The sequence below is a fragment of the Zonotrichia albicollis genome, chromosome 3 (genome assembly GCF_047830755.1).
Source record: "Zonotrichia albicollis isolate bZonAlb1 chromosome 3, bZonAlb1.hap1, whole genome shotgun sequence".
In the NCBI taxonomy this organism is placed as follows: Eukaryota; Metazoa; Chordata; class Aves; order Passeriformes; family Passerellidae; genus Zonotrichia; species Zonotrichia albicollis.
Genome location: NC_133821.1, coordinates 31,771,850 through 31,794,566, shown reverse-complemented (window position 1 = coordinate 31,794,566; position 22,717 = coordinate 31,771,850). Strand labels below are relative to the sequence as shown.

General features: G+C 34.9%; 1 protein-coding gene across 8 annotated transcripts in view; it reads right to left on the bottom strand.

The window, feature by feature from the left end:
- The window catches only part of USH2A (usherin), a 382,808-nt gene that overhangs the window by 317,661 nt on the left and 42,430 nt on the right, over window positions 1-22,717 (bottom strand). For 7 of the 8 annotated variants that reach the window (XM_074537084.1, XM_074537083.1, XM_074537085.1 and 4 more), the window contains exons 10-13: window positions 16,436-16,631; window positions 15,528-15,658; window positions 5,776-5,971; window positions 1,877-2,518 (exon numbers count right to left, since the gene is read on the bottom strand). In XM_074537084.1, coding sequence (XP_074393185.1) covers window positions 1,877-2,518; window positions 5,776-5,971; window positions 15,528-15,658; window positions 16,436-16,631 — 1,165 coding nt within the window. Of the gene's footprint in view, window positions 1-27; window positions 177-1,876; window positions 2,519-5,775; window positions 5,972-15,527; window positions 15,659-16,435; window positions 16,632-22,717 lie in introns of those variants that run through there. The other variant, XM_074537088.1, reaches the window with a different exon arrangement.

Sequence of the window (22,717 nt, the reverse complement as noted above, 5' to 3'; positions counted from 1 at the left end):
TGGGACATTATTTTAAAGGCCACTTACCTTCTGTCATAAATTTGAAATGTCCCAACAGATGCAGAAATCCTCAGTATGTTTTCAGGGCTGCCAGTATTAACTAATTTGTGTGTGCCTTAATTAGGCTGTGTTGGTTACATATACACTTGGAGTACATTTTCTTATACATCTGGAGTACCTTTTTTATCTTTGTCCCAAAGATAAGGGAAAAAAAAAGCCATAGAACATGTCTAATTACTTGAAACCAATTAAAATCTTCTATATTTCTATATAGAAGACTTTTAATAGTCTTCCCTGTTCAGGAGAAAAATCTCTTTTGGCACATACTAGCAAAGAATATTTACATAAAAGTTAGAAATACTAAACATCTAAATAAGCTCTGACTAAACAGAGAAAATAGCACAGCTCACTGTGCTCTACCAAGAGCAATACAGCACTTCTACAAAAATAGGAATTTACACTTTCACCTGCAGCAGAGAGCTCAGTGCTCAGCACATACATGCTTAAAGCTATTAGTTAGAAAATTTAAAAATAATACTTACACAAATACTTTTTTTAATTATTTCTCTTTTTACCAGGAACTATTGTGGGACTATTCCTCTGAGTGCCATGTAAGCTTTTCTACAAACCAGCCTGTTCACACTATCAATTAAACCTTTTTAAACCATTTAGTTCTGCATAAACCCTGGCCTTTCTTTCCCAAGGACAAGGGCGGTCACTGACTCAGGGAGCCTTGACATCACTCCTCTGCCGATCTCTGATTAAGTGGCTGCTATAGAGGGTCAGCAGGTCAAATAGCACTGGAGGAGGAACTAAGAAAAACAGAATGCTGCCTTATTTATTAGTATATGTACCTAAAATAATTTAAATGAAAGCATTTAAAAAAATACTTAATGGAGGTTAAGCAGCTTTTTTAACCTCTGTTCAAATTATTGAATGGCATATTAAAACCAATGGAGCTATAATGTACCTTTTAATGTGACCTGCTACTTGAAAAAATTGCATATGTATTTAATTTGAACTAAATCTATCTGCTTAATATTATGATGAAGGGTAGGTTAACGTTACCTATAGTTTCACTTTACCCATCTACTTTTTAAAACAAAAACATTGAAATATAACTACAGAGCTCCCCACTTACAATGGACTTTTAAACTCTGTTTAAAAATAGGGCACAAAATCTTGAATAAATATGTAGCAAACTGCAAATATCACCTACTTGTAGGGCCAAACTGTAAGCAGTCCTTGTGCAAGCCAGCACAACCCCAACACAGCAAGGCAGGTGAATGCTTTCTAAGTGGCATGTTTGCCAGCCTCATCAAAGTTTAAGCAACCATCTCTGTGCCCCCTGCCATGCTCAGCTTTATGCATGAAGTGCCCTTCCTGAAGAGCATGCACTCTGCCTTCCAAATCCACATTTTTCATTATGAGGATAGCTGCTGTTCATTAGATTATGCCAATTTACCACTTATTCAGGGACTGAAACATGATTATTTGTATATTTTCTCAATATCCAGAAGTAGCCTAACCTTATTTTGGGCATGTTGAAACTGAAACACAAATTATACAAATTATATCTGAAAATAGAATAAATATTTGGTGGTGATTAAGAAAATAATGTTTCCTTCTCACTCTCAGAGTTAGGAAGAAATGGAAAAATAATTGTATGACACATATACATATAATACATATAATACATATACATATTATATATATATACACATATATACATATTATATATACATATATATATTATATGACATATATTTATATGTCAGACGTGAAGCTGTCCAAACACATACTAAAAACTGTAAAAAATGATAAAAAACAAAGCAAAACTTACTACATCAAATCGATTGTATTTCTGTTCCCTTACCTGGTTTACACTCATCACACCTCCTCCCCTGGCGCTGAGGCAGACAGACACACTGCCCAGAAAGGTGGTCACAAGCTGTTCCTGCCAACGTGCCCAGAGCGTCACAGTGGCAGGGCTGGCAGCCGCGGGCGTTGCTCATGCTGAGGTTGTACGTCTGCAGCATGCACTGACTGCACCGAGGGCCGGTCACACCAGCTTTGCAAGGACATTGTCCTGTCGCTTTGTCACAAAGCAGAGAGCCATTCACTGTCCCTGCCCTCTCGCAGTTGCATGGCAGACAAAGGAAGGAGTGACCTTTCTGCACTCTGTGGTACCCATCGAGGCACTCATCGCAGCGCCTTCCCCCGATATTTGGTTTACACGCACATTGCCCCGTCCTCGCGTCGCACGTGGTTCCCGAAATGGACCCTGCAGCATCACATTCACAGGCCTTACAACCAGTTACATCCAGCCCATAAAAGTTGTCCATGCAGGTGTCACAGAGAAGCCCTTTCACTCTTTCTTTACAATTGCACTGCCCAGAGAGAGGATTGCAGAATTGGCTCACTGAGCCGTGGCTGTTGCACCAACAAGGCTCACATCCATCTTCATTAGAATATCTGAGAGCTTTAAATCCAAAATTGCAACTATCACACCTCAGGCCTGGAAAGAGAAAAGGAATTAATAAAAAAACCCTCAAATCTTAAAAGCTATTAATTTCATTTTTTAAAAGTGTAATTACACTACAATGAAATAAAAAACAGAAAGGGAGGACTGATTCTTTGCCAGCATAATTAACAGGAGTGACGAGGCTGCACAGATCAATTGAATAACTGTGGCATCCCAAAAATCTGTTTACTTTTCCAATCTGTTTCAGTAGCAATGCATTTCTGCTGGTCTCTTAATACAATTTAAGATACTTCTGCAAGAGATTCTTTGTAACATTTCTAAGACAAAGCAGAATTAATCTCTTTGTCCCCCAGAACAGCACCTGTTGCACAATCAATGCTTATGTGAACTCTTCACCCTATACTGCAGAAATGCAATGCACAGAGAATTGCAATAGTCTCACAATCTGTTCTGATAATAGATTTATACATTGTATTAAAAACATTAAATATACACTGAGACAGCACAAGTTTGACTAACTATAACAAATTATTTGCTTAACACCATACTTCAGTTTTATCATTGATTGCATTTATGTTAGTCTTTATTGTTAGCCCTTACAGAAAGCAGAAAATGTTTTCCATAATCCAAAATGAAATATTTTTATCTAAATGTATGATTTAGTTAATTCCTGCAGTACATTAAAATATAAACTGTTTTCTTCATGCTTCATCCTGTAGTTTTATTAGCTTTGTTTTCAAAGTCAATGCTTGCTTTATCCCTGCCCCAAGGGATGGCATTTATATGTTAGTTTATATAATGTACATTACAAGAAAGCAAACTAGATTATTATACGAAAAATGCAAATTCAGTTACGTATTTTTCCCTTGCAGAGAGAAAATCCTTCACTATGAAGCTGTGACTTAATTGTTTCATATAGGAAAATATAAATACAATATTCTAGCAAAATACTGTCATCATTTAAAAAAATACAAAACCGCAGAAAAATACATCTAGTAACTTACATGAAGAAAAATAAAACTAAAAATAGTAGGGAATGAATATATATATATGGATAAAAACTCAAAATCTCCAACAGAAGGCGAGTTCCTTTAACAGTGATGAATGACTCACCTAAGGCATATCATTTAATTTCAATAAGGAAAATAAAAAAGGACCACTATTGCTGCAAATTTTAAAAATAACTGTATTGTTAACAAGAATTATGACTCATTTTGAACTATTAAAATTGGTCTACATGGATTCATATCATATCAGTTTTTAAAATATGCGCAGTGCTTATTTGAATATGCCATACATATTCCTGACAGGTAATCTATTCCTAACGATACTGAGGAAGGCCTACAGGGCATCACATTCAATGTTAACAAGTACAGGGGAGTTAGCACGCTTGGCATTTAATTCACATTCTTCTACCTTTTTATTCTAGATGAGTGACCTACTTTAATAAAATTATTGGTGCTAATGTATTTTACTGGTGATAGAATCATTAGTAAGATTTAACAGTTGTGTTAACTCTAACAGTTCATGTTTCATAACATTGCAGTCCATAGCTGCATTTTTCTGTTATTGTGTTTGTTTAAAGAGATGAAAATGGCAACAGACAGATTGCTCTAAAAACCAATTTAGAAATCCAAAGAGGAAAGTCCCCTGGTAAAGTTTGCTGCACACATTTCAATATACAGAAGCTTATTTACAATTGGTTTGGAAAACAAAAAAAAAATAGAATCTAGTCTGGAAAGAATTAGGTCTTTATCCTGCAAACAAACACTTGCAAAAGTACAATCCCCCATTATAACTACAGATAAGTACAGAAAGTATAGATCCACACTTGCCTTTTTTTTTTTTTTTAACAACTATTTCAGTGAAAATAAAAACAGTTCTTAATGTTTTCATCAAGGGGAGAAAATACAATATGTAGATAACCAAATATGTGAGAACCAGACTGTGAATTTCTTGTCTGCCAAACTGCCACCGAATTAAGAAGTGTTTTCACAGGTTCAAACGTAAAATGCGGGCAATGAATATATAATTAAGAATGCTCTGAAGTCCTTTTTCTTGAAGGTAGAAAAAGGGTTTAAGATGCACAGAGGTCTTCTACTCTTAGCATCCTTTCATTGTATGAAAAATACAGCATTCCGCAGGAAAAAGGGACTGAAACTTCAGGCTTCAATCTGTTTAGAGTTATTTTCATTATTTGTTGTTATTCTACATTTTCTTCTAATTTCCAAAAGCAAGAAAGACAACATTACAAATGAGTCAACATTCACAAGTGAGGGTATATATAATAACAAATACATTAACATGTACTTGAACATTATTAATGCAACCTAGAACCTGGTTAGGGTGAGGAAAAAATAGATTACTAATTCTGTTAATAACAAAGCAGAAGAGGAATTTTTCTTTTTGAGACATATGTATAGTCTGAGACATGTACAGTTACCATGCAAGGCTCTCTTTATCAGGAAATTCTCCTTGCATAATATTCCCATACATCAACATTTCAAAGTGTATTATATATACTGTGTATTTTGGGCACTTGATAAATTTTGTCCTTATGTGGCTGTGGCTCCCCTCAAATATGCTGGAAGTAATAAATTGCTATAATCAAATCTAATTTCTGAAAAATACCTGTGGGAGTAACAAACAAAAAAGCACGTCTTGTAAAAAAAATGATAAATAACACAGAAGGTAGCAGTTTATTATAATCAGCTTGGCATTGAATTACAAAATTAAAATTATGTGGCCCTTGATAACTAACCCTAGCTATGTACATGATCTGTGGAATTATGTTGACTTATTTTGCATTTCATAGGAACAGTTCAAAGAAATATAATAGAAAAAAAATTGATAGATTTATCACAAAGGACCCTGTAGCACAGAATATTTTGAGAAAAAAATCCATTTATTTTGGTCTATTAAGAAAACTAGCATGGAAACGATTTGCTTGGAACTCATTAAGTACAAAACATGTTGAAAAAGTGCTAATTTCCTAAAAGAAACATCTACACAGTAAGCAAATTATATTATTTCTGTGACTTATTAGTATGGAGCTATGTAAGCTAACATAGCTATGCCATAAAGAAACTTCTAAAGGGTTGATTAAACTAAGCTTCAAGCTATAGTTTGATAGAATTATTAAATTAATAATTTTTCAACAGTTAATTTCATTCATTTTTGCAATCTGCCTTCAGCAAAGAAGCTTTCTACACCTTTCATTTAGAAACCAAGTGTGTTTTATTTCCAGAGAAAACAAGAAAAATGGCTCTGAACTCTTGCATTACACATACCAATAACATTTGCTTTGCACTTGCACTGTCCTGAATTTTGGTGACAGGTAATATCTCCATTGACTGTCCCAGAGGTATTACAGTTACAGGGACTGCAGCCATCAGGGTTTGACTGTTGCAGATTGTAGAATCCTTCCTGGCACTGATTGCATTGTCTGCCAGACACATGTCTCTTACAATTACACTGGCCTCCAATCTAGAAAGATACAAAATATTATAGAATGATGAACATATCTATTTTTAGATGATACATTCATTAGCAACAAGAATGGGAGTGTGAGTTGGGGGGAGAGAAAATTTTAAATGGGACAGAAAAAAAAATATGCCTGTGAGCATTTTTTAATTTGTTGAGAGAGAGGAAAAAAGAGAAACATTGAATAGAGTGTAACTATTTGATTTTTAAAGTTTAAAAGCCCTGTTCTTTCAAAATAGAAGGGAAAAAGAAGTGAGTAAACAATGCAGCTGTATTTACAATCTGGACAGAGAACCTGCAAAAAATATTTACAAAATTGCATTGTAGATATGGTGACTTCTAGTAAAAGGAATAACTTTTTCAATCACAGTAACCATAAAGAATGATCATTTTTCAAAGGTCAAGTTCTTCATTTTTTGTTCTGCCCGTATGCTTATTTATTTTAGTGAAAATGTTAGTTAAATAAGAATGAAGCAAAATTGAAGGTTTTCTTTTTTTATTACTCATCCAAGGTACATTTCCTCTCCCTGTAGTGAAGGATGTCATCCAACAGTTCAGCAACTGAAACCCTCTCCTTCTTTTCTTGGTTCAGCTGGGATCCAAACCATTCCACTTCAGTGGGGGTATGTAAAGGTCCTCACCCTCTCCCTAAATGTGTAGCACTGCTATTCAGAAGGAGCTGACACATCCTTTGTTATGCCTGGACCATCATCTGGGAGTACGAGTCTCATATCTTGTGCAAGATTAAAGGGCTCCTGAAAAACTACTTCCGTTTCAGACCTCTGAAAGCCAGGGAAAAGCCTCAGTCTCTACATTCATCACTTTCCAATATGGTGGGGAAACCAACCACAGGGAAAGGGCAACACCACAGGGATGGAGAAACAGAGACATCGGTTAATGCACAAAATAAAAACAATCCTCGGCAGTCAAAGCAACACAGACGTGGGAATTGGCAAAAGGTTTGGGATTCATGATCAACTAACTTTTCTAACTGAAGTGTTCTAGGAAATGCAGAAACAAAGAAACTGTGTTATAAGGAATTTACTTTGGCTCAGTCCAAATTTTCTTTGGGTCAGTTTATTTTTTCCAGTGCAAATAGTTAAAATACAAAAAAGCACAACAATTCAAAACCAGTCTTCATCTATGGCATCAACAACTGTAGTTCGATGTACTTTGCTTTTAATTAGCTACTGAAACAAAAATTTCTCTTAACAGCAGCCTTTTTCATCTTTAAGCCATGAGTCAAGCCAAGCTGAAACAACAGGAGAGACAAAGTTACTGGCAAGTTCCAATTAAATACTATCATCATACCCTTAAATCTAAAGTGAAGCTCTAAGCTTTATTAATACTAAATAGAGTATTTCAACATCTAAAAGTAAATTCTCAGTTCAGGAACTACTGAATAAAACTTAGAGAAGTATATACTCCTATCCTTTCCTCATAAAAGAATTCTGTAGTCCATAAAATCTCTTTAATATGACTTCTTGATAGAGATCTATTACTGATGTATAAGCCTTATTTTTCAGGAACATGTAGATATTAGAAAGGCATGACAACAGCAAGTATGAGAAGGGTTAAAAGACCACAATAGCAGAAAACACAGCAATAAGGATTTTCAAGTTAATTCCCTTTTAGACTGGATTTGATCTAGATATTTAGTGTATTATAAGAGACCCAGTCATGCATCACAGCCATTCATCAGAGAACTCACATGCGAAAAGCAACTTTGAGTTTAATCCTAAATGAAGAAAAATACCCAGCTTAATGCCTAACTGTAAAAGAAAAATTTTTGTGCTCATGATTGCAGCATACCCAGGTTACACAACAGCACTCAACTCATAGTCAAAAAAAGCTTTGAAGTTACTCCAAAAGCTACTACAGGAAGGAAAGCATTACATGTGAAATTTCATCTTAAATAAGTGAAAGAAAGATCAAAATTGGATAGCTAAATAAGAGAGGATAGCTATCACCAAATGTTACAAACTAGAGTAAGGCAATACAAAAATAAGCATTTAATAAGCAACATGCCTAAAGCATGAAGAAAAAAAAATAGAATTTCAGAAACAAAGGAAGACTACCTGAGAATCAGGGCAATAAATAATTAAGTGGTAAGATTAGCAGATTCACAGTGGACATTGGAACACTTCACTAAAAGAGAAGTGCAACATCAGTAACAGGCTATCCAGAGGGGATGTGGAATTTTTATTCCTAGAGGCATCAAGATTTATCCAGACAAAATCATGACTGACTGGATATAGCACTGATAACAATTCTGCTTGGAGGAGAGCAGATGATCAACTAATGCTTTTATGATTATGTGTAGCATTCAGGAAAGAGAACCACAGCAGAGATCGCAGAGGAAATCTTCCACAGCTCTTCACTATGAAAGAGGTGCTACCTTTCTATCAGGAATGATTTTTAAGACTGATTTAAAACCAAGAGGTCAGAAGAAAAATATTTTAGCAAAATCTCATCTGTTAAAAAGTGACTGCACATAAGACTCAAGTTCTAGGTGAAACAAAACATAACATTACTGAAATACTTAATAATTACTTAAACCAACACCGGTAAAAGAGGAATAAAATTATGTCATTCTCCTTAAAAGGCCGTAAGGAAGTTTCTGAGATCTACATTCTAGTAGGCTTTTTATTATTATTACTGTACATTCTATTAGAAATTTAAATTCTATATTGGAAAAGATTGGTACTTTTTTCCCAAAAGGAAATCATGCTACATGATACTACTGCATTTCTTTACATCAGCAGTATCTTAATATATCACATACACTGAACCAAATGCATGATCAAAAAGTCAAATTAATTTCTACATCAAGAAGTACAAACTTAATGCCTGGGAAAAACCAACACTGACTACAGGTAGACAGTGATACATCCAAAATTAGCTATTACCACTCAAGAAAGACGCTGTTAAAGCTGCTCCATTTCCCCTACAAATAATTTGGAAGCTCTGAAGCAGTTAAAAAGGCAATAGGAATACTGTGATTATCAATAAAAGAACTGAAAATTACACAGAAAATCTCATTTTGTCATAAAAATCTGTTTTGTATCAACATTTTACATAATTTGTGTATCTGGTTACCCTCTATGAAATAAAAAGAGGTCACAGAGTGAGTAGAATAAGCAAAGATAAAAATGAAAAGAGACTAAAAACTATACAGTTTGGAAATAAAGGACCAAAATGAAGGGAATACGTGGGTGCAGAATCATGAGTCTCTTACTGAATAATTACTCTTTTTTTTTTTTTTCCCTCAAGTTATAAGACAGAATACCAAGGAAATTCTAAGGAAGTAAACTTAAAGGAGTTACTTGCTTAAAAAATTTAGTTAGATTAATTCCATATGTGGACACCAAACATGTGACTACTCAGATGGAAATCCTGAGTTTAGCTCAGGTAGCCCTAAACCTATAAAGAACTAAACTTTAAAAAAGCACATCCCAGCAGGATCATACTTCTGGAAATCAGAGAAGATACTGTGCTTGATTAGTCTTATATCATACAGCAGAGCTGTCCTGATCCTGAATACCTGGAAACCCATGGCTAATTGTGACAAAGCTTAGGTATTTCCAGATGCCACAAGTGAAACATGTAGATTATTAAGTGCCAAAAGAAGCAAAGAATACCAGGATCTTCAGGATAATTGTGTGTCAAGCTGTTACAAGGAGCAGTAATTTTCATCACACACACTTGCAGAAAATGTACATCCCCAAACTTTATCATAACAGGGTGAAAAAATTGATGCTTGAAGAATAACGATAAATCTTCAAATGAGTGACAAATGTCTGGCCAATTTAAAAAAAAATTTTTTTTCCAGGAACCAGCCAACAAAACCATTTGCAGATCTCTCTGTAAAAAAAATATTTGGGCTTAATCTGAGGATAATTTGATTTAAAAATTAGAATTATAGAAAAACAGTATCTTTAATTTCTCTGTACAGACAGAGCAGCACCAAAATAATTTGTAAAACACTTGACAATGAGTATTGTTTCAAAGAAGCTGAACAAGCTGATAAATGTTTATAATGCTGCAGAAATAGGTATACCACAGGTTGTAACATGGAACTCTACATCAAAATGGGAAAAACAAACTATTTCAATAACTACATAAAAATCCAAGTAAATTACAAAGGGAAAAGGCTATTTTTGTATCATTATTATTTCTGTAAATTTACCTTACTCTGAAAAATATGGTATCATTGAAAATATTGGTAGCAATGAATAACTAAAGAGTTTGTTAACCAGAATTTCACCAGTTGGTCACTGGAAATATTACTGAAACTCCCCCCCTTCCCCAATTCAAGGGTTATCTGCCATTTAAAGAAAAATATTTCAATTTTCTATGACCAATGCTGGTTATAGAAGAGCAGAAAGGAATTTATTCTACTGTTACTTATGCCTGAGAAGCCTGGTTATGACCCAAATAGACAGCAGACACAAACAGACTGTGTATTAACATGACCATCTTGGTACTAAATCACTGATGGAAAATATCTGACTGGATTGTTCACTCTGGAAATTAACCTGGCCGAGCATTACAACCAAGTGGTGGTGTGTCTTGGGACCTCATAATTACAATTGTTATTTGATACAGAAAATCACTGATGCTGAGTTCACATGTATCCCTTGTGTCATTTATAATTTACATGCAAAATACACATTATTCTTATATCCTCGAGTGTAAACAGTTACAAATGGAATGCCAGGAGCCTTCTCCTGCCTAAACCACAGCTGCAGACTAGACCTTAATCAGGAATCCAACCACTTAATATTTCGGAATTTTAGCAGTTAACTTGCTTTAGACGCTTATGATACTACTCTTTAACTGGGGGACACTTCAACACATTACATCTAGGATGACAAGTTCAAAGTTAAGCCTGTTCAGCAACCCTTCTGTAACTAGACTGATACACGGACTTAAAAAGAGATTTAAACAACCAGGACAAAGGGTGACATATTCCAAAGAATTGCCTTAGTTGTTCACTAGATTACAGCAAACTGTGTAACCACAGCACTCACCTAGTAAATATTCAACATGTACATATCATAGTATCAAAAATGTAACTTCTGACTCTTTGAACTCTTGTTGGCCATACATGTTGTTATTCTATAAAATGAAATTTACTGTAAAAATCATTTGCCTAAGCCCTTCTGAAAGTTAAAATCAACTCCTTTGTCTTGGATATGCTTGTAATTTCAAATTGCTATTCTTTGGTGTCTGTAACAGAAGCAACATAGTGTCCAAAACATATAATCAGAAAGTCTCTCCAATTCTGGACAATAATGCAATATGAGGCTGGATATTAATAAATTTTAAAAAGCTGACATTTGAAGTTTCTTTTTCCAAAGTTAACTTCTGGTTTTGAAGCCCAAAAGTCCTGAAAAAAATAACATTTTATAATTAGCCAAGTCATTACTAATTTCAATTATTTACTCTCTACCACAGCAGAAGTACCTTCCCTTGACCCTCTGCAAGTTTCAGGGCATTGCAAGACTGAGTAGTATATTTAGGTCTGGCATGAAATTCTGCCATCACCTATTTTGCAATTGACTGGTACCAATCTCAACGTTCTGTCTTTCTGATATAAATGGTAATCACATATTTCTCACTATCTTTTTACTTGAGGCAAATCTGGCAAGGACCCCAGCATCCAGTTGTCTGCAGTCTCAGGAAGGGGAAGCAAGGGGGTTGAGGACTTTTCCTTTCCTCCAGTTTAGGAAATGAGAACAGTACAGTGTGCTGGCTCACACACACAGGTTAATGGTCTGACACCAAATACCTGAGAGTATTCTCGGGATGTCGGCTTTGGGAACTGAAAATTGAATAAGCAGCAATAATGAAGTTCCTTTGCACTCCCTTGATATCTCTTCTTGTCATCACATATGATGACTTTCAAAAGTCAGTAGCTTTCTACTACTTTTGCTCAAAACCTAAAATGAGGCATTTACCCTCTGCCCACAACACTCCATGGGGTGGGAGGGGACCAAATCCCACAAATAAACTCTCACTGAAAACCAGCATTTCCACTTTATAAAATCCATCCAAAATAAAGTCATAGGATTGCTGAACATAAAAAAGCTAATTTCTCCTCACTTTAGCAATAAGGTTAAAGGCCTCCCATTAAGGGAAACCCGGATTCAGAATACACAGCGTTTGATACCCTGACTTTTTATGGACTCCTTTACACACAGTATTTTTCATTGACACCTTTGCTTCTTTACATTCTTTATTCTCTTTGGTAAATCTGTTGACTGAAATCCCCTTAATGAACTGCTTAAACCTGTGTTCTTTCCCTTGCAACACATATTCCATTTATTTATTTATTGTCAATCACAATAAACAAGTTGAAATCCGTGTAGATATATAAATAAAGATGGGAAGGCTCATCCTAGTTTTAGATAAAAGAATTAACTCAGAAGTGAAAATTGAAACAGAAATACTATTTTCATTTTGTGCATATATATATACATAAAAATTTTTAAAAACAGTATTTCATGAGCGTGCAGCAAGGTGAAATATGAAGTCTGTTCAGATAGTTACTCAGAAGTACTGGAATATGCTTTCATGTGACTCTTCAGAGAAAACAGTAATATTTTGTTCATTTTCTTGCCTTAGAGTTTTACTGTAAAATGAGACAATACAGCAGCCACCTTGACAGAAGAAAATCAAGTCTTTACAACTCGAAACAATATTCTCTGCAGTAAAATACAATTTCCTCACAACAACAAGTACATGATACATATTTATTTGAATGTTAAGGGCAAATTTTTAAAAATCAGCAAAAGCTCAGTGAGATAACTAAAGGTAACTAGATTCACTGAGACCAGAATGTTACTTCCAAAGACTAGGTAAAGGCAATAGCAGCACTTTCAGGTTCTCTAAAAAGAAATGCCCAGGAAAAGAGTACTTGTTTCCCCCAGCATTATGTATGACATACTATAACAGAATCACAAAAGGACCACAAGCTGCCACGCTTGATAGAATACGTAAGCATTTGTAGAGAAGTCTGGGTAAAAAGCAGTACAGGAAAATGAGTAAAGGATTTTGGTATGAGAGCCAGAAAACATTAATCTCCAACAAGAACAAGAATGATCACGTCAGCAGTATTCTGGGAGAACTTTCTCAAGTGTGAATTGTTAGGGACAAAGGAGGAAGGCAGCCAATTCTTTCACTCTCCTAAGGCTCCAGCACCTCTAACAGTTCATCTGGACTTTCTGATTGTTTGAAATATTTCATGAAAAATGCTCACAAAGACAATGTAACCATCTTTTCTACAATGACTAAACATCAATAACCAGCACAGAAGTGGACAAATTTTATCAGGCTGCAGCAATTCTCACTTGTACTCACCAGTCTCAAAGGAAAACCTCACTCTGCAAAAATACCTAACAAACTGCTACACCACTCCTAAAATTCCACCGGTTACCGTAAGCCATAAAGTCACAATTTAAGTTTTACTATGATAGTTCGCACTTTAAAATACAAAGCCTGTATTTTAAAATATAAAGTCTATCCGGGTCTGTAAGTGGACGTGATCTTTGGAGGTATGAAAAGTGAGAGACACTGCAAGGGAGAAATTCTCTATACCGACATGCATTTCTCACCAAGGGCAGAGCGCATAGGATACAGAAGAGGCATAAAGTTTTCATGACCAGTCCAAAGAACCGAGATGGGAGCAACTGTGTTGCAGTCAGCTCTTCTACACATCTTGCAAACTATCAGCAGGAATAACACTTCATTTGATGAGTGAATGTTCTTTCTGTGTGATTCAATAGATGAGACTGTTTTGTGATTCAAGGGATTAATTTTGGAACTCTGTACCTCTGGGAACTTAGTGACTAAAGTGGCACTTTGCAAAAAGAAAAAAATGTTGATGATCTGAAGAAAGTGATGATTTATGCAGTAAAAGTGTATTCTGCCCCATTTTTGGCAAATTTCCTTGAAAATTATCAGTGTGATGTGACAATTAATTTTCATGAGTAGGGTCCTTATTCCTTATGATTCCATCTTCCACAGGTCAAATTTGGAAACACTTCCTCCAATGATGCCTTCCTATTTCATGTAATTCATTTCAGCCTTTAATCCCCAGCCTTATTAATCTATTCTTTAATGCCTCTCAATCATTTCTCTCTGCTCTGCTTCTACTGCAGCAATTGATGCTTTATTGAGCAATACAGTCTCCCCCATTTTTCCCATTTTATCTCCCCGTTCATACTTTCATAGTCAGGCATCATCAACATTCTTGTATATGTAAGTATAAAGCACTGATTTCTGTAAACTATTGTTGCTCTGATTATTAATCACAGTTAAAGCTGATTTAGGTTAACATTTCACCACAAATCCTGGATACATAAATTAACGTTCGCTTTCATTCCTCCTCTGTCTCAAAAAAATAATTCTAACATGATACCTGTATTTTGCAAGCTTTTCCCCCCCCACTTCTGTGTTACTGGCAGAGTGTGTTACTTCAGAAGACTGAAAATGATAAAATCATTTATAATACAGCACACTATTTTAAAAAACGTATTTTGCTGTATTTGCATTTCACACAGAATATGTACCAATGTATGAGTTCTATAAGGTGTACTGAGCCAAACTGGGCACATATCTGTACAACTATGATGGTAACTGAGGATGAAAATACAATAGGATCCCCAAGAGTTCACTGTTAAATAAAATTCAGTGACAAGAGACATACGATGAAAAAAGCCAGAGATTACTTTACAAATAGAAGTGTGGGAAAAAAGAAGAGATAGGAAAAGTGGCAACAAGCTGAAGAAGTTCTATGACATTTACCCACAGAATAAGATCTACCTTTACAATAAATTTCAAAACGATTACTTCTTCCCTGGTCATAACAAAATTTACATTTTGGCAATGGACAGGACACGTGTGAATAGAACACAAACCACACTATACCTTTAGTATATATTCAAGATTTTAAACACTTTTCCTGGGTTTTTTTCCAACATGCATGTTTTAAAAGTTACAGATAGATTTATTATTGGACTAGACAGCTTGCATGACAATGAGGTCCATTGACTTTAAAAGCATAGCTGACGGTGTTCTCTTCTCAGCATCACTTTGTGGGTTTCTTTTATTTTTAATGGACTTCATAAATTAAAAGGGAGATCAATCCTTGTCTTATTATAGGGAAAAGTAGCTTAATTTTAGTTCCATTTCAGGCTCAGCTTATTGCCTGAATTTTCAAAACCTTTTAGAAACTTTAAGACAGTACGAAGACCTTCAAAAACACTCAAAACCTAGATGTTTTAACATTACTGAGTGCAGAGGTAGCCTCCCAAAACTACTACTCATACAACACCTTTTATGTCTGTTGTTGATCTAGATGAGTAAGTCTTCAGCAGTACATCTCAAATTCCTCTCTGTTTTCCCAGCTTTCAAATGTCTGGTGTAAGTCAATTATCATTTTGAAAAGGATGGACTTATAGAGTAGCTACCATCTGAAATTACTTTGTAAAATCTGGCTGTCTACCCAGCTGATTGAAACATTTTCTCCTTTTTCTCTATTAAGGCTACTTACATTATCACACAGGAGGCTTTTATTTTTGGTGCCTGTTGCATTACAGTCGCAGGGTTTGCAAACATCAGTGGCTGAAAGATCTGCACCTGCTTGTCTGTAATGGAAATCCTTGCACAGCTCACAGTTCCTTCCTGCATGAAAGAAAGGTTATGCATTATGGCTTCCAATTCATTAAAATTAGCTGTATAATTCAAAATTAAAGACTATTCCTTTGAGAGAATTCTATAATTTTCAGGACGTCCATTTTAATGCACCTTTCATCTCTACCTGCCAATTTAGTGATCCAGAGCATATGAAACAATGAACCTGTTACAAACTATGTTTTACTCCATTAAACTTCCATCTGTTATATAATACCACACTTATATAAAAGCTGTGCCATGCAAATGCCTATACATTTTTTTTTGAAAAATTGAACCTAAAACTTTTCTTTATCTTTACTAGATAAAGCCAAGAAAATTGAAATAGAAGAGAATTTTTAAAGTATTCAAATGTACTACCAACATTGAATAAAGAGATTTATTCAATAAGCAAGAAACTGACATTAGAGAGAAATTTGACAACCTTTTTAGATATTGTCTTGTTAAACCGGTCCAGTAAGATTATATTTTGAATTTAAATGCTCTAGCACATGTAACAGGAATAGCCTTGAAACCATATATTTTAATTATTTATTTGAATGTGTTTTGCATTAAAGTTTTTATACAAGATTGGATTAAATTTTACAGTATTTTCCCATGGCTTAAGAGTTGACACCACTGTTGTTACTGCACTATCTGAGTGGTTTAAAAATACATATACATGAGAATTTATTGGACTGTCAGCCATAGAGCATTACTAATTTCAGCTGACACAAGATTTAGTCAAAAAGGAGCTGTAAAATAAACAGTCCATTCTCTTTGACTTACCAGCTGTGTTGTGCTGACAGTTATCACAAACTCCACCACCGCCTCGGTGGTGCTCCTGAGGAAAAGGATCCATTGCTAAGTCATAGTGGCAGCTTTCTGCATGGCCATAACACTGACATGGTTTGCAATTATAGGCATGGACTTGGTCACCTGGACGGAAAGGCTTGTCATTGTACAGCGGCAAACAGCGATCACACTGAAATGAATCACAAGTAAAAGAAAATGCTACTTCTTAGACATGAATATTTCTTCACCTCACAAGTTTACTAATACAATCTCTATGTTCATATTTTTGTCTATGTGTTTTCCCCAATTTAAATGTTAAAAATATTTTGCTTGGGAAAAAAAGTGAAAAAGCACAAAGGGAAATAACAAACCCAACATTTTAATTATTATTTTAACATTCTCAAATAATTTTAAAAACAAAGTACCAAGGAAAGTGAGCAGAAGAACAACATTTTAAGAATTTAGATACACAACACAGGCCAATGTACTGAGATTCCAATTCACTTACACCTTTAAAGATGCAAAACAGTGCTTGCTTTGTTTAAGGTACAGAAGACATTCACTTAATCCATACATTTGGATGCATTTTAAACAATGAGTGTTCTTGTAGTTTCTACCACTGTAATAACTGTAGTTTGTACGACTACTATTTGACCTTGAGAGTGAAACAAACGAAACAAAATATATTGCAATCATAATTTCTGTCTTTCGGAAGGAATTGAAATGCTTCAAAATTAGTTGCTTCTGTTACATATTTGGGCAACTATTTTCTTTTTCAGGTAACTTCCTTCTTAATCTTGAGAAGCATGTTCATCTTTCCTTAGGGTTGTTATTCCAAGTAGTATTATAACTATTTGTTACTTTTTAGTACGTCTATATCACCTATACACTGAAAACCAGGAAACTGCATTAAATATCTAAACTGTTTCACTCACAGCTGGTGCTGGAAAAGCATCATTTGTGTGTAAAATAATCTGAATTAAAAACCATAAGCTTAAGATAGTCCAACAATTGCAGACCAGTCACAAATGAAAACAAAAGACACTTGGGAGAGAAAATGAAATTACAAGAATTTATCTGTGAAATTTCATTTGAATACTAAATAAAAGTAAGCAATAAGATTGCAATAATAACTGCATCTTTTTCTAATTTGTTAAAAACAAACCAAAACCACGCAGTATCACCACAGTGAGAGATAAAAGGAGTTTTCAGGATGAAAATTAGCAAGGTTTCACTTGAGACCTTGAACTCAAGCCTTTGTTTATCAGAGCAATTGGTGCCTAATTGTGATTATCTCACTTTAGTGCACTAAGGGCAACACCTTGACCATAACTGTTCACAAGTTACACAGCTCTACCCTATTCAAGTCCTTCCCTCATTTACATCCACGTCCCCTCTCTCTCCTCATTGAGAAAAATCAGCATTACACAGCACCCAGCAACACGAGACAAGAGGCTTCATTCAGGCATGGCACAACTTGGGAAGCACAACAAAGAAAAAAGCTACCAGCCAAGCTATCCAGCTCACGCAGCTCCCTCCTCCCAGCATGCCTATGGAAATATGTCCTCCTTGAAAGGAAAACAGTGCAGGAATAGCTATCAACCTGCCAGCCCTGAGTTTCCATTTGTGCATGGCCAGCCACACAGCAGCTGAAAGCATTCATCATCTCATTTCAGATTTAATCTTGGATCAGTTACTTATGCACACCTGTGCTTGCACCTATTGTTAAATGACACACAGGCACGAAGGAGTATGAGAAAAAGATGGCATCTGATTACATAGCAAGATGCCTCTTTGAAACATCTCTTGTTGTGTGACTTTTAAAACTTTGACAAAACTTTTAAAAATCATAGAATTACTAGGTCTGGAAAGGATCTTTTGGAAAAGACTTGATCTTTTGAAGAAGATCATCAAGTTCAAATATTAACCCAACACTGCCAGGTTCACCACTAAACCACATCCCTGAAAGCCACATCTACACACTTTTAAAGATTTCCAGGGACAGTGATTCCATCACTTTTCCTGGGTAGTCTGTTCCAATCCCTGGCAACCCTTTCAACTTAAGAAATTTTTCATAATATCCAATCTAAACCTTCTCTAGCCCAATTTGAGATTCTTTCCCCTTGTTCTTCACTTGTTACTTGGGAGAAGAGATTGACTTGCCCCCTCTACAACCTCCTTGGCAAAAAAGCAATCATTCAGAAGTTGGCAATGAGTGTGAAACATTTGTTTTTCCAGTAGTTGTCACACCTGCATGCAATAAAAATGGGCACTGCACCCCCACATCACCCTGCTGTTTGTCACATCTTTATTAGGTTAAGAATTGCATTTAACTTCCAGACCTCCAGGGCTGAACTTTCATGTTTGGTAGCACTATGATGTACATGTTGCCATCTTCAGATCTTCATTCACCAAATCTAAACTCTGCATTTATCCCAAACATAGTAGTTGAGAATTGCAAATCAAGAGATTTAGGGTTTGGTTCTTGGCTACCACATGGAAAACGAATAAGTACATTTCCAAGAAGCCCATGGCAAGGTCTAGCAGTAGATTTACAACACCAACATTCCTCTGTAACTGTAACACACAGAAACATGCAGATGTCCTTATTCTCAGTTACATCTAGGCTCTTCAGAAAACATCTTAAATATATGGTTTTCCTTATGTCCAATAATAAGCACACCTTCTTATATATAGTATCTGAACTTCTCACCATCTGTGAAAAGTTTACTGAGAAAACATAACATGGAGCCAGGTGGCCAAAATACCAAGCCTAATTTGACCCAATTCATTAGTCTAAAACTATGATTAAAAACTGATTTCCAACAATGCATTTAAGATGTGGTTTTTTTACTAAAATTATTATTAAAATTTTAAAAGTACACTCCTATAAGCACTGTTTTTTCTCTCTTAATAATTATACTGGAAGAAGAAAAATAACCATTATGCTAAAATTTACAACAGAGAATCCTGTATATAACTAGTGTCAAAAAATGGAAAAAAATATCACTTAAAGCATACTTATGGTACCACTAGTGACTTGAGCCTAAGCCTTTATATACCAAGTTCATTTTCAGGCCCTAAGAATTCTGTGGACAGTATCTCTGAAGAAACAGTTAACAAATATCCAAAGAAATACTTCAGACAGCAACAGTAAAAATACTTTAAAACTTGCAATAAGTCATCATTAACTAGAACCTTTTATTCCAACACTTTTTAAATATCCTGCTGCTTGCCTCTCAGTGGCATTCTTTTATATATATATGATTTTATGTGGAATTAATTCCTTTTCTTCCTTTTTGTAACCTATGTAGGAGTTTACAGCCCACTCTGAAAGCTCAGTTGCAATAAATAGTGTACATACACACCTACAGTACTTATACACATGCTTCTGAAATGCACGTTATCAAAAGTACACAATTTAAAAATCTGATAAAGTGACACTGAGGCTAGAATGCCACCTTCTCAGGCATTTTGAAATGCTGACTTGTCTTTGAAAAGCTCTATTGTGTATAGCATCCATGTTTATTTATGCTGCCCTCTAAGTGTTAACTGTAATGGGATAATTAATCATATACAATTCTTTCCTTCCTACAAGATCCTCTTCTGTATCCATCCACAATGCTTTCACTCCATTTCATTTCCTTAGCCATATAAATATGGCTTCTAGGGAATATCTATTCCAGATAGCTTTGCCATGCTCTACAGACAGTTTTGATTTCCTCCTGGCTTTCACCAGCACCCTCACCTCAGCATTTGAATATCTACCAAGACAACACATGAACTATCTGTCTCTTGTCAACTCCCCAGTGATCAAAGAGCTTTTAAACTTAAAAGCCAGGTTTTACTAGAGAAAGGAAAAAAAAAAAAAACACACAACCAAAATTAGAACACTAAGTGACTCCAAGAGACCAAAGAAGACAGAATAGAAATGAAAGGTGTCTTATGGGGTTCCATCCCAAAGCTCCATGTACCAAAAATTGCATTTTTTGCTGGCTTACTTGTTTCTGCAAGTGAGAACTCTGTTATTAGTATACTGTAGTTAATATTTACAGCTCCTCATGTACTATTTATAATTAATTCCAACATCTAACATGATATAGACTGACCTTTAACTAAGGTTTACATAGATTCTTCTGTAACAGTATGAAACATCTTACTTATTCAATTCTTGATAACACAAGGTATGACATATCCAGTTTTCAGACCTCAGATGTTTAAAACCATTATGGAAAACTCTGAAGACCTGAAACCTTTACTGCATCCAGTCATTCTCTCACTTCCATTCATATCTTCTCAAGCGTTTCTCAGAGTCGCTTTATTTATTTTAAATTTTCTTTTCTATTATAATTTCTATACTTATTCCTATATATTTTGACATTACCTTTCTCTACTAAGTTCCATACAGTTGATTTAAAAGAGGCTCTGAGGTTGCAATGCAAGGCTAACCTTGCTTGACTCCATTGCTCTTTCATGGGCTGTGTCCAGCTCGTCATGTCACAGCTTGGGAAGTTTTTGAACATACTTTTCCTCGAGTCTAAAAGCTAATCTTTGCATACAAACATTACCAAAATCTGGACTCCACTCTCGGCCCCTCAGTTTCCATTTGTAAAAGGAAGAGCTAACTTCCAAAGCTGGACCCAAGGCATTTAGAGAACAATTTGTAAATGAAGAAGCTGAACATTTTTTTCAGAAAATGAGATACAAGCTTAGTGAGGATTAATTTCCTCTTTTTTCATAATCTGGCCCCTCAACATTCACAAATCATTCTTAAGCAACCCCTTCTTCTCATCATCTCAGATTTCATAGGAACATATTTCAACATGATTCTTCACCAAAATGGAACTCAAGAAAAAAAATCCATTTGGTATGTCAGATTTCATAATATAGTGATGCAAATACCTAAACTAAGATTTCTATTTGTAATACTTACGCAGATTTTTCATTTCTGGTATTGCTTTACTACCCAACAGCTAGCCAGATGTAAATGCCAGATAAATTCAAGACAGTAATTTTAGTTGTATTAAGTGTAAATCTGACAAGGACACACTCTGCCATATGTAAAAAGCTTTTCAATGATCTCTGATTTCTAGTAAAAGACATTGAAAAAACCCATCCTAAAGCAAAAAATTTTCTTATAGTCCTTCAGTTGTGGCGACTTCCTCTGCTAATACAAAACTTCAGTTAAAAAAAAACCTGCTTGCTGATAGTGCTATTTCTTCTCAAAAATATTTTCTTTTTCTCTACCAAAAAAGTTATATATGGAAATTTGCTTCACCAAATGCTTACTTAAACAAACAAACAAATAAATAAATAAATAAATAAATACATTTATTTTTACAGTTCCTAATTCATTATGATGGGAGCTAAATAAACAGGTGTAAATCTATCCGACAGTTTTATCATTGCCCGTGACAATCAAAAATCAGGATGGACTTTTAAGTGTTAGCCTTACAAAAAAAAACAAAAAAGAAAAAGAAAAGAAAAAGAAAAAAAATTAAAATTAAAATCTTTAGGCTGTTTGGATTCCATATAAATCTTTGATAAAATTCAAAGTAGTTAGTGACATATTTCAAAATACTAATTCTATTTTATTACTACTGCTATTTTATTTCATATTTAATAGATACTGACATGGTTATTAAAGAATGAGAAAAATAATTGAACAACATCCTTATTGTACTCTGAATTAATACAGTTAATTCAAGTACTTCAATTATAGTTACAATGCATATATGCCAAATCAAAGATGTGACACCCAGTGGAACAACCCATTAACATTGACAGGAAATATCTGATAAGGCAGATACATCATTAAAATGTATTTGGTTTGTTTTCACAAGGTAGCATAAGTCTTGCAAGAGTGCTTGGTGAACTTCCAGATCTTATTAAATATTTATAATTAATCCTTACAAAGTAACATTTCACAATGTGTGTTCTAATTAAAGGGACAATGTCAGCTTGAATTTTTTTTTCTGATTTGACTCATCTAAAAACTTGCAATTTCGGTTCAAGTCCCATTTAGACTGGATATCCTACACTTCTGCTTAAGAAATGGGAAAACTTAAAACCCCTATGAAATTTTACTAGAATCTTTCACACAATCACGAGCATGGTATCAAATGCTCTGAGGCTACCTCTCCTAACTCTGCTCCTGCAAGCACAGACTGCTTGGGGCTTTTTTTGATGTGTGATTAGTCTCCCCGTTGCTACTGCTGTTGCTACTCCATATAACCCCTTCTTAATTTTTAGAAAGGCTACTTCCAAAAGGCATAA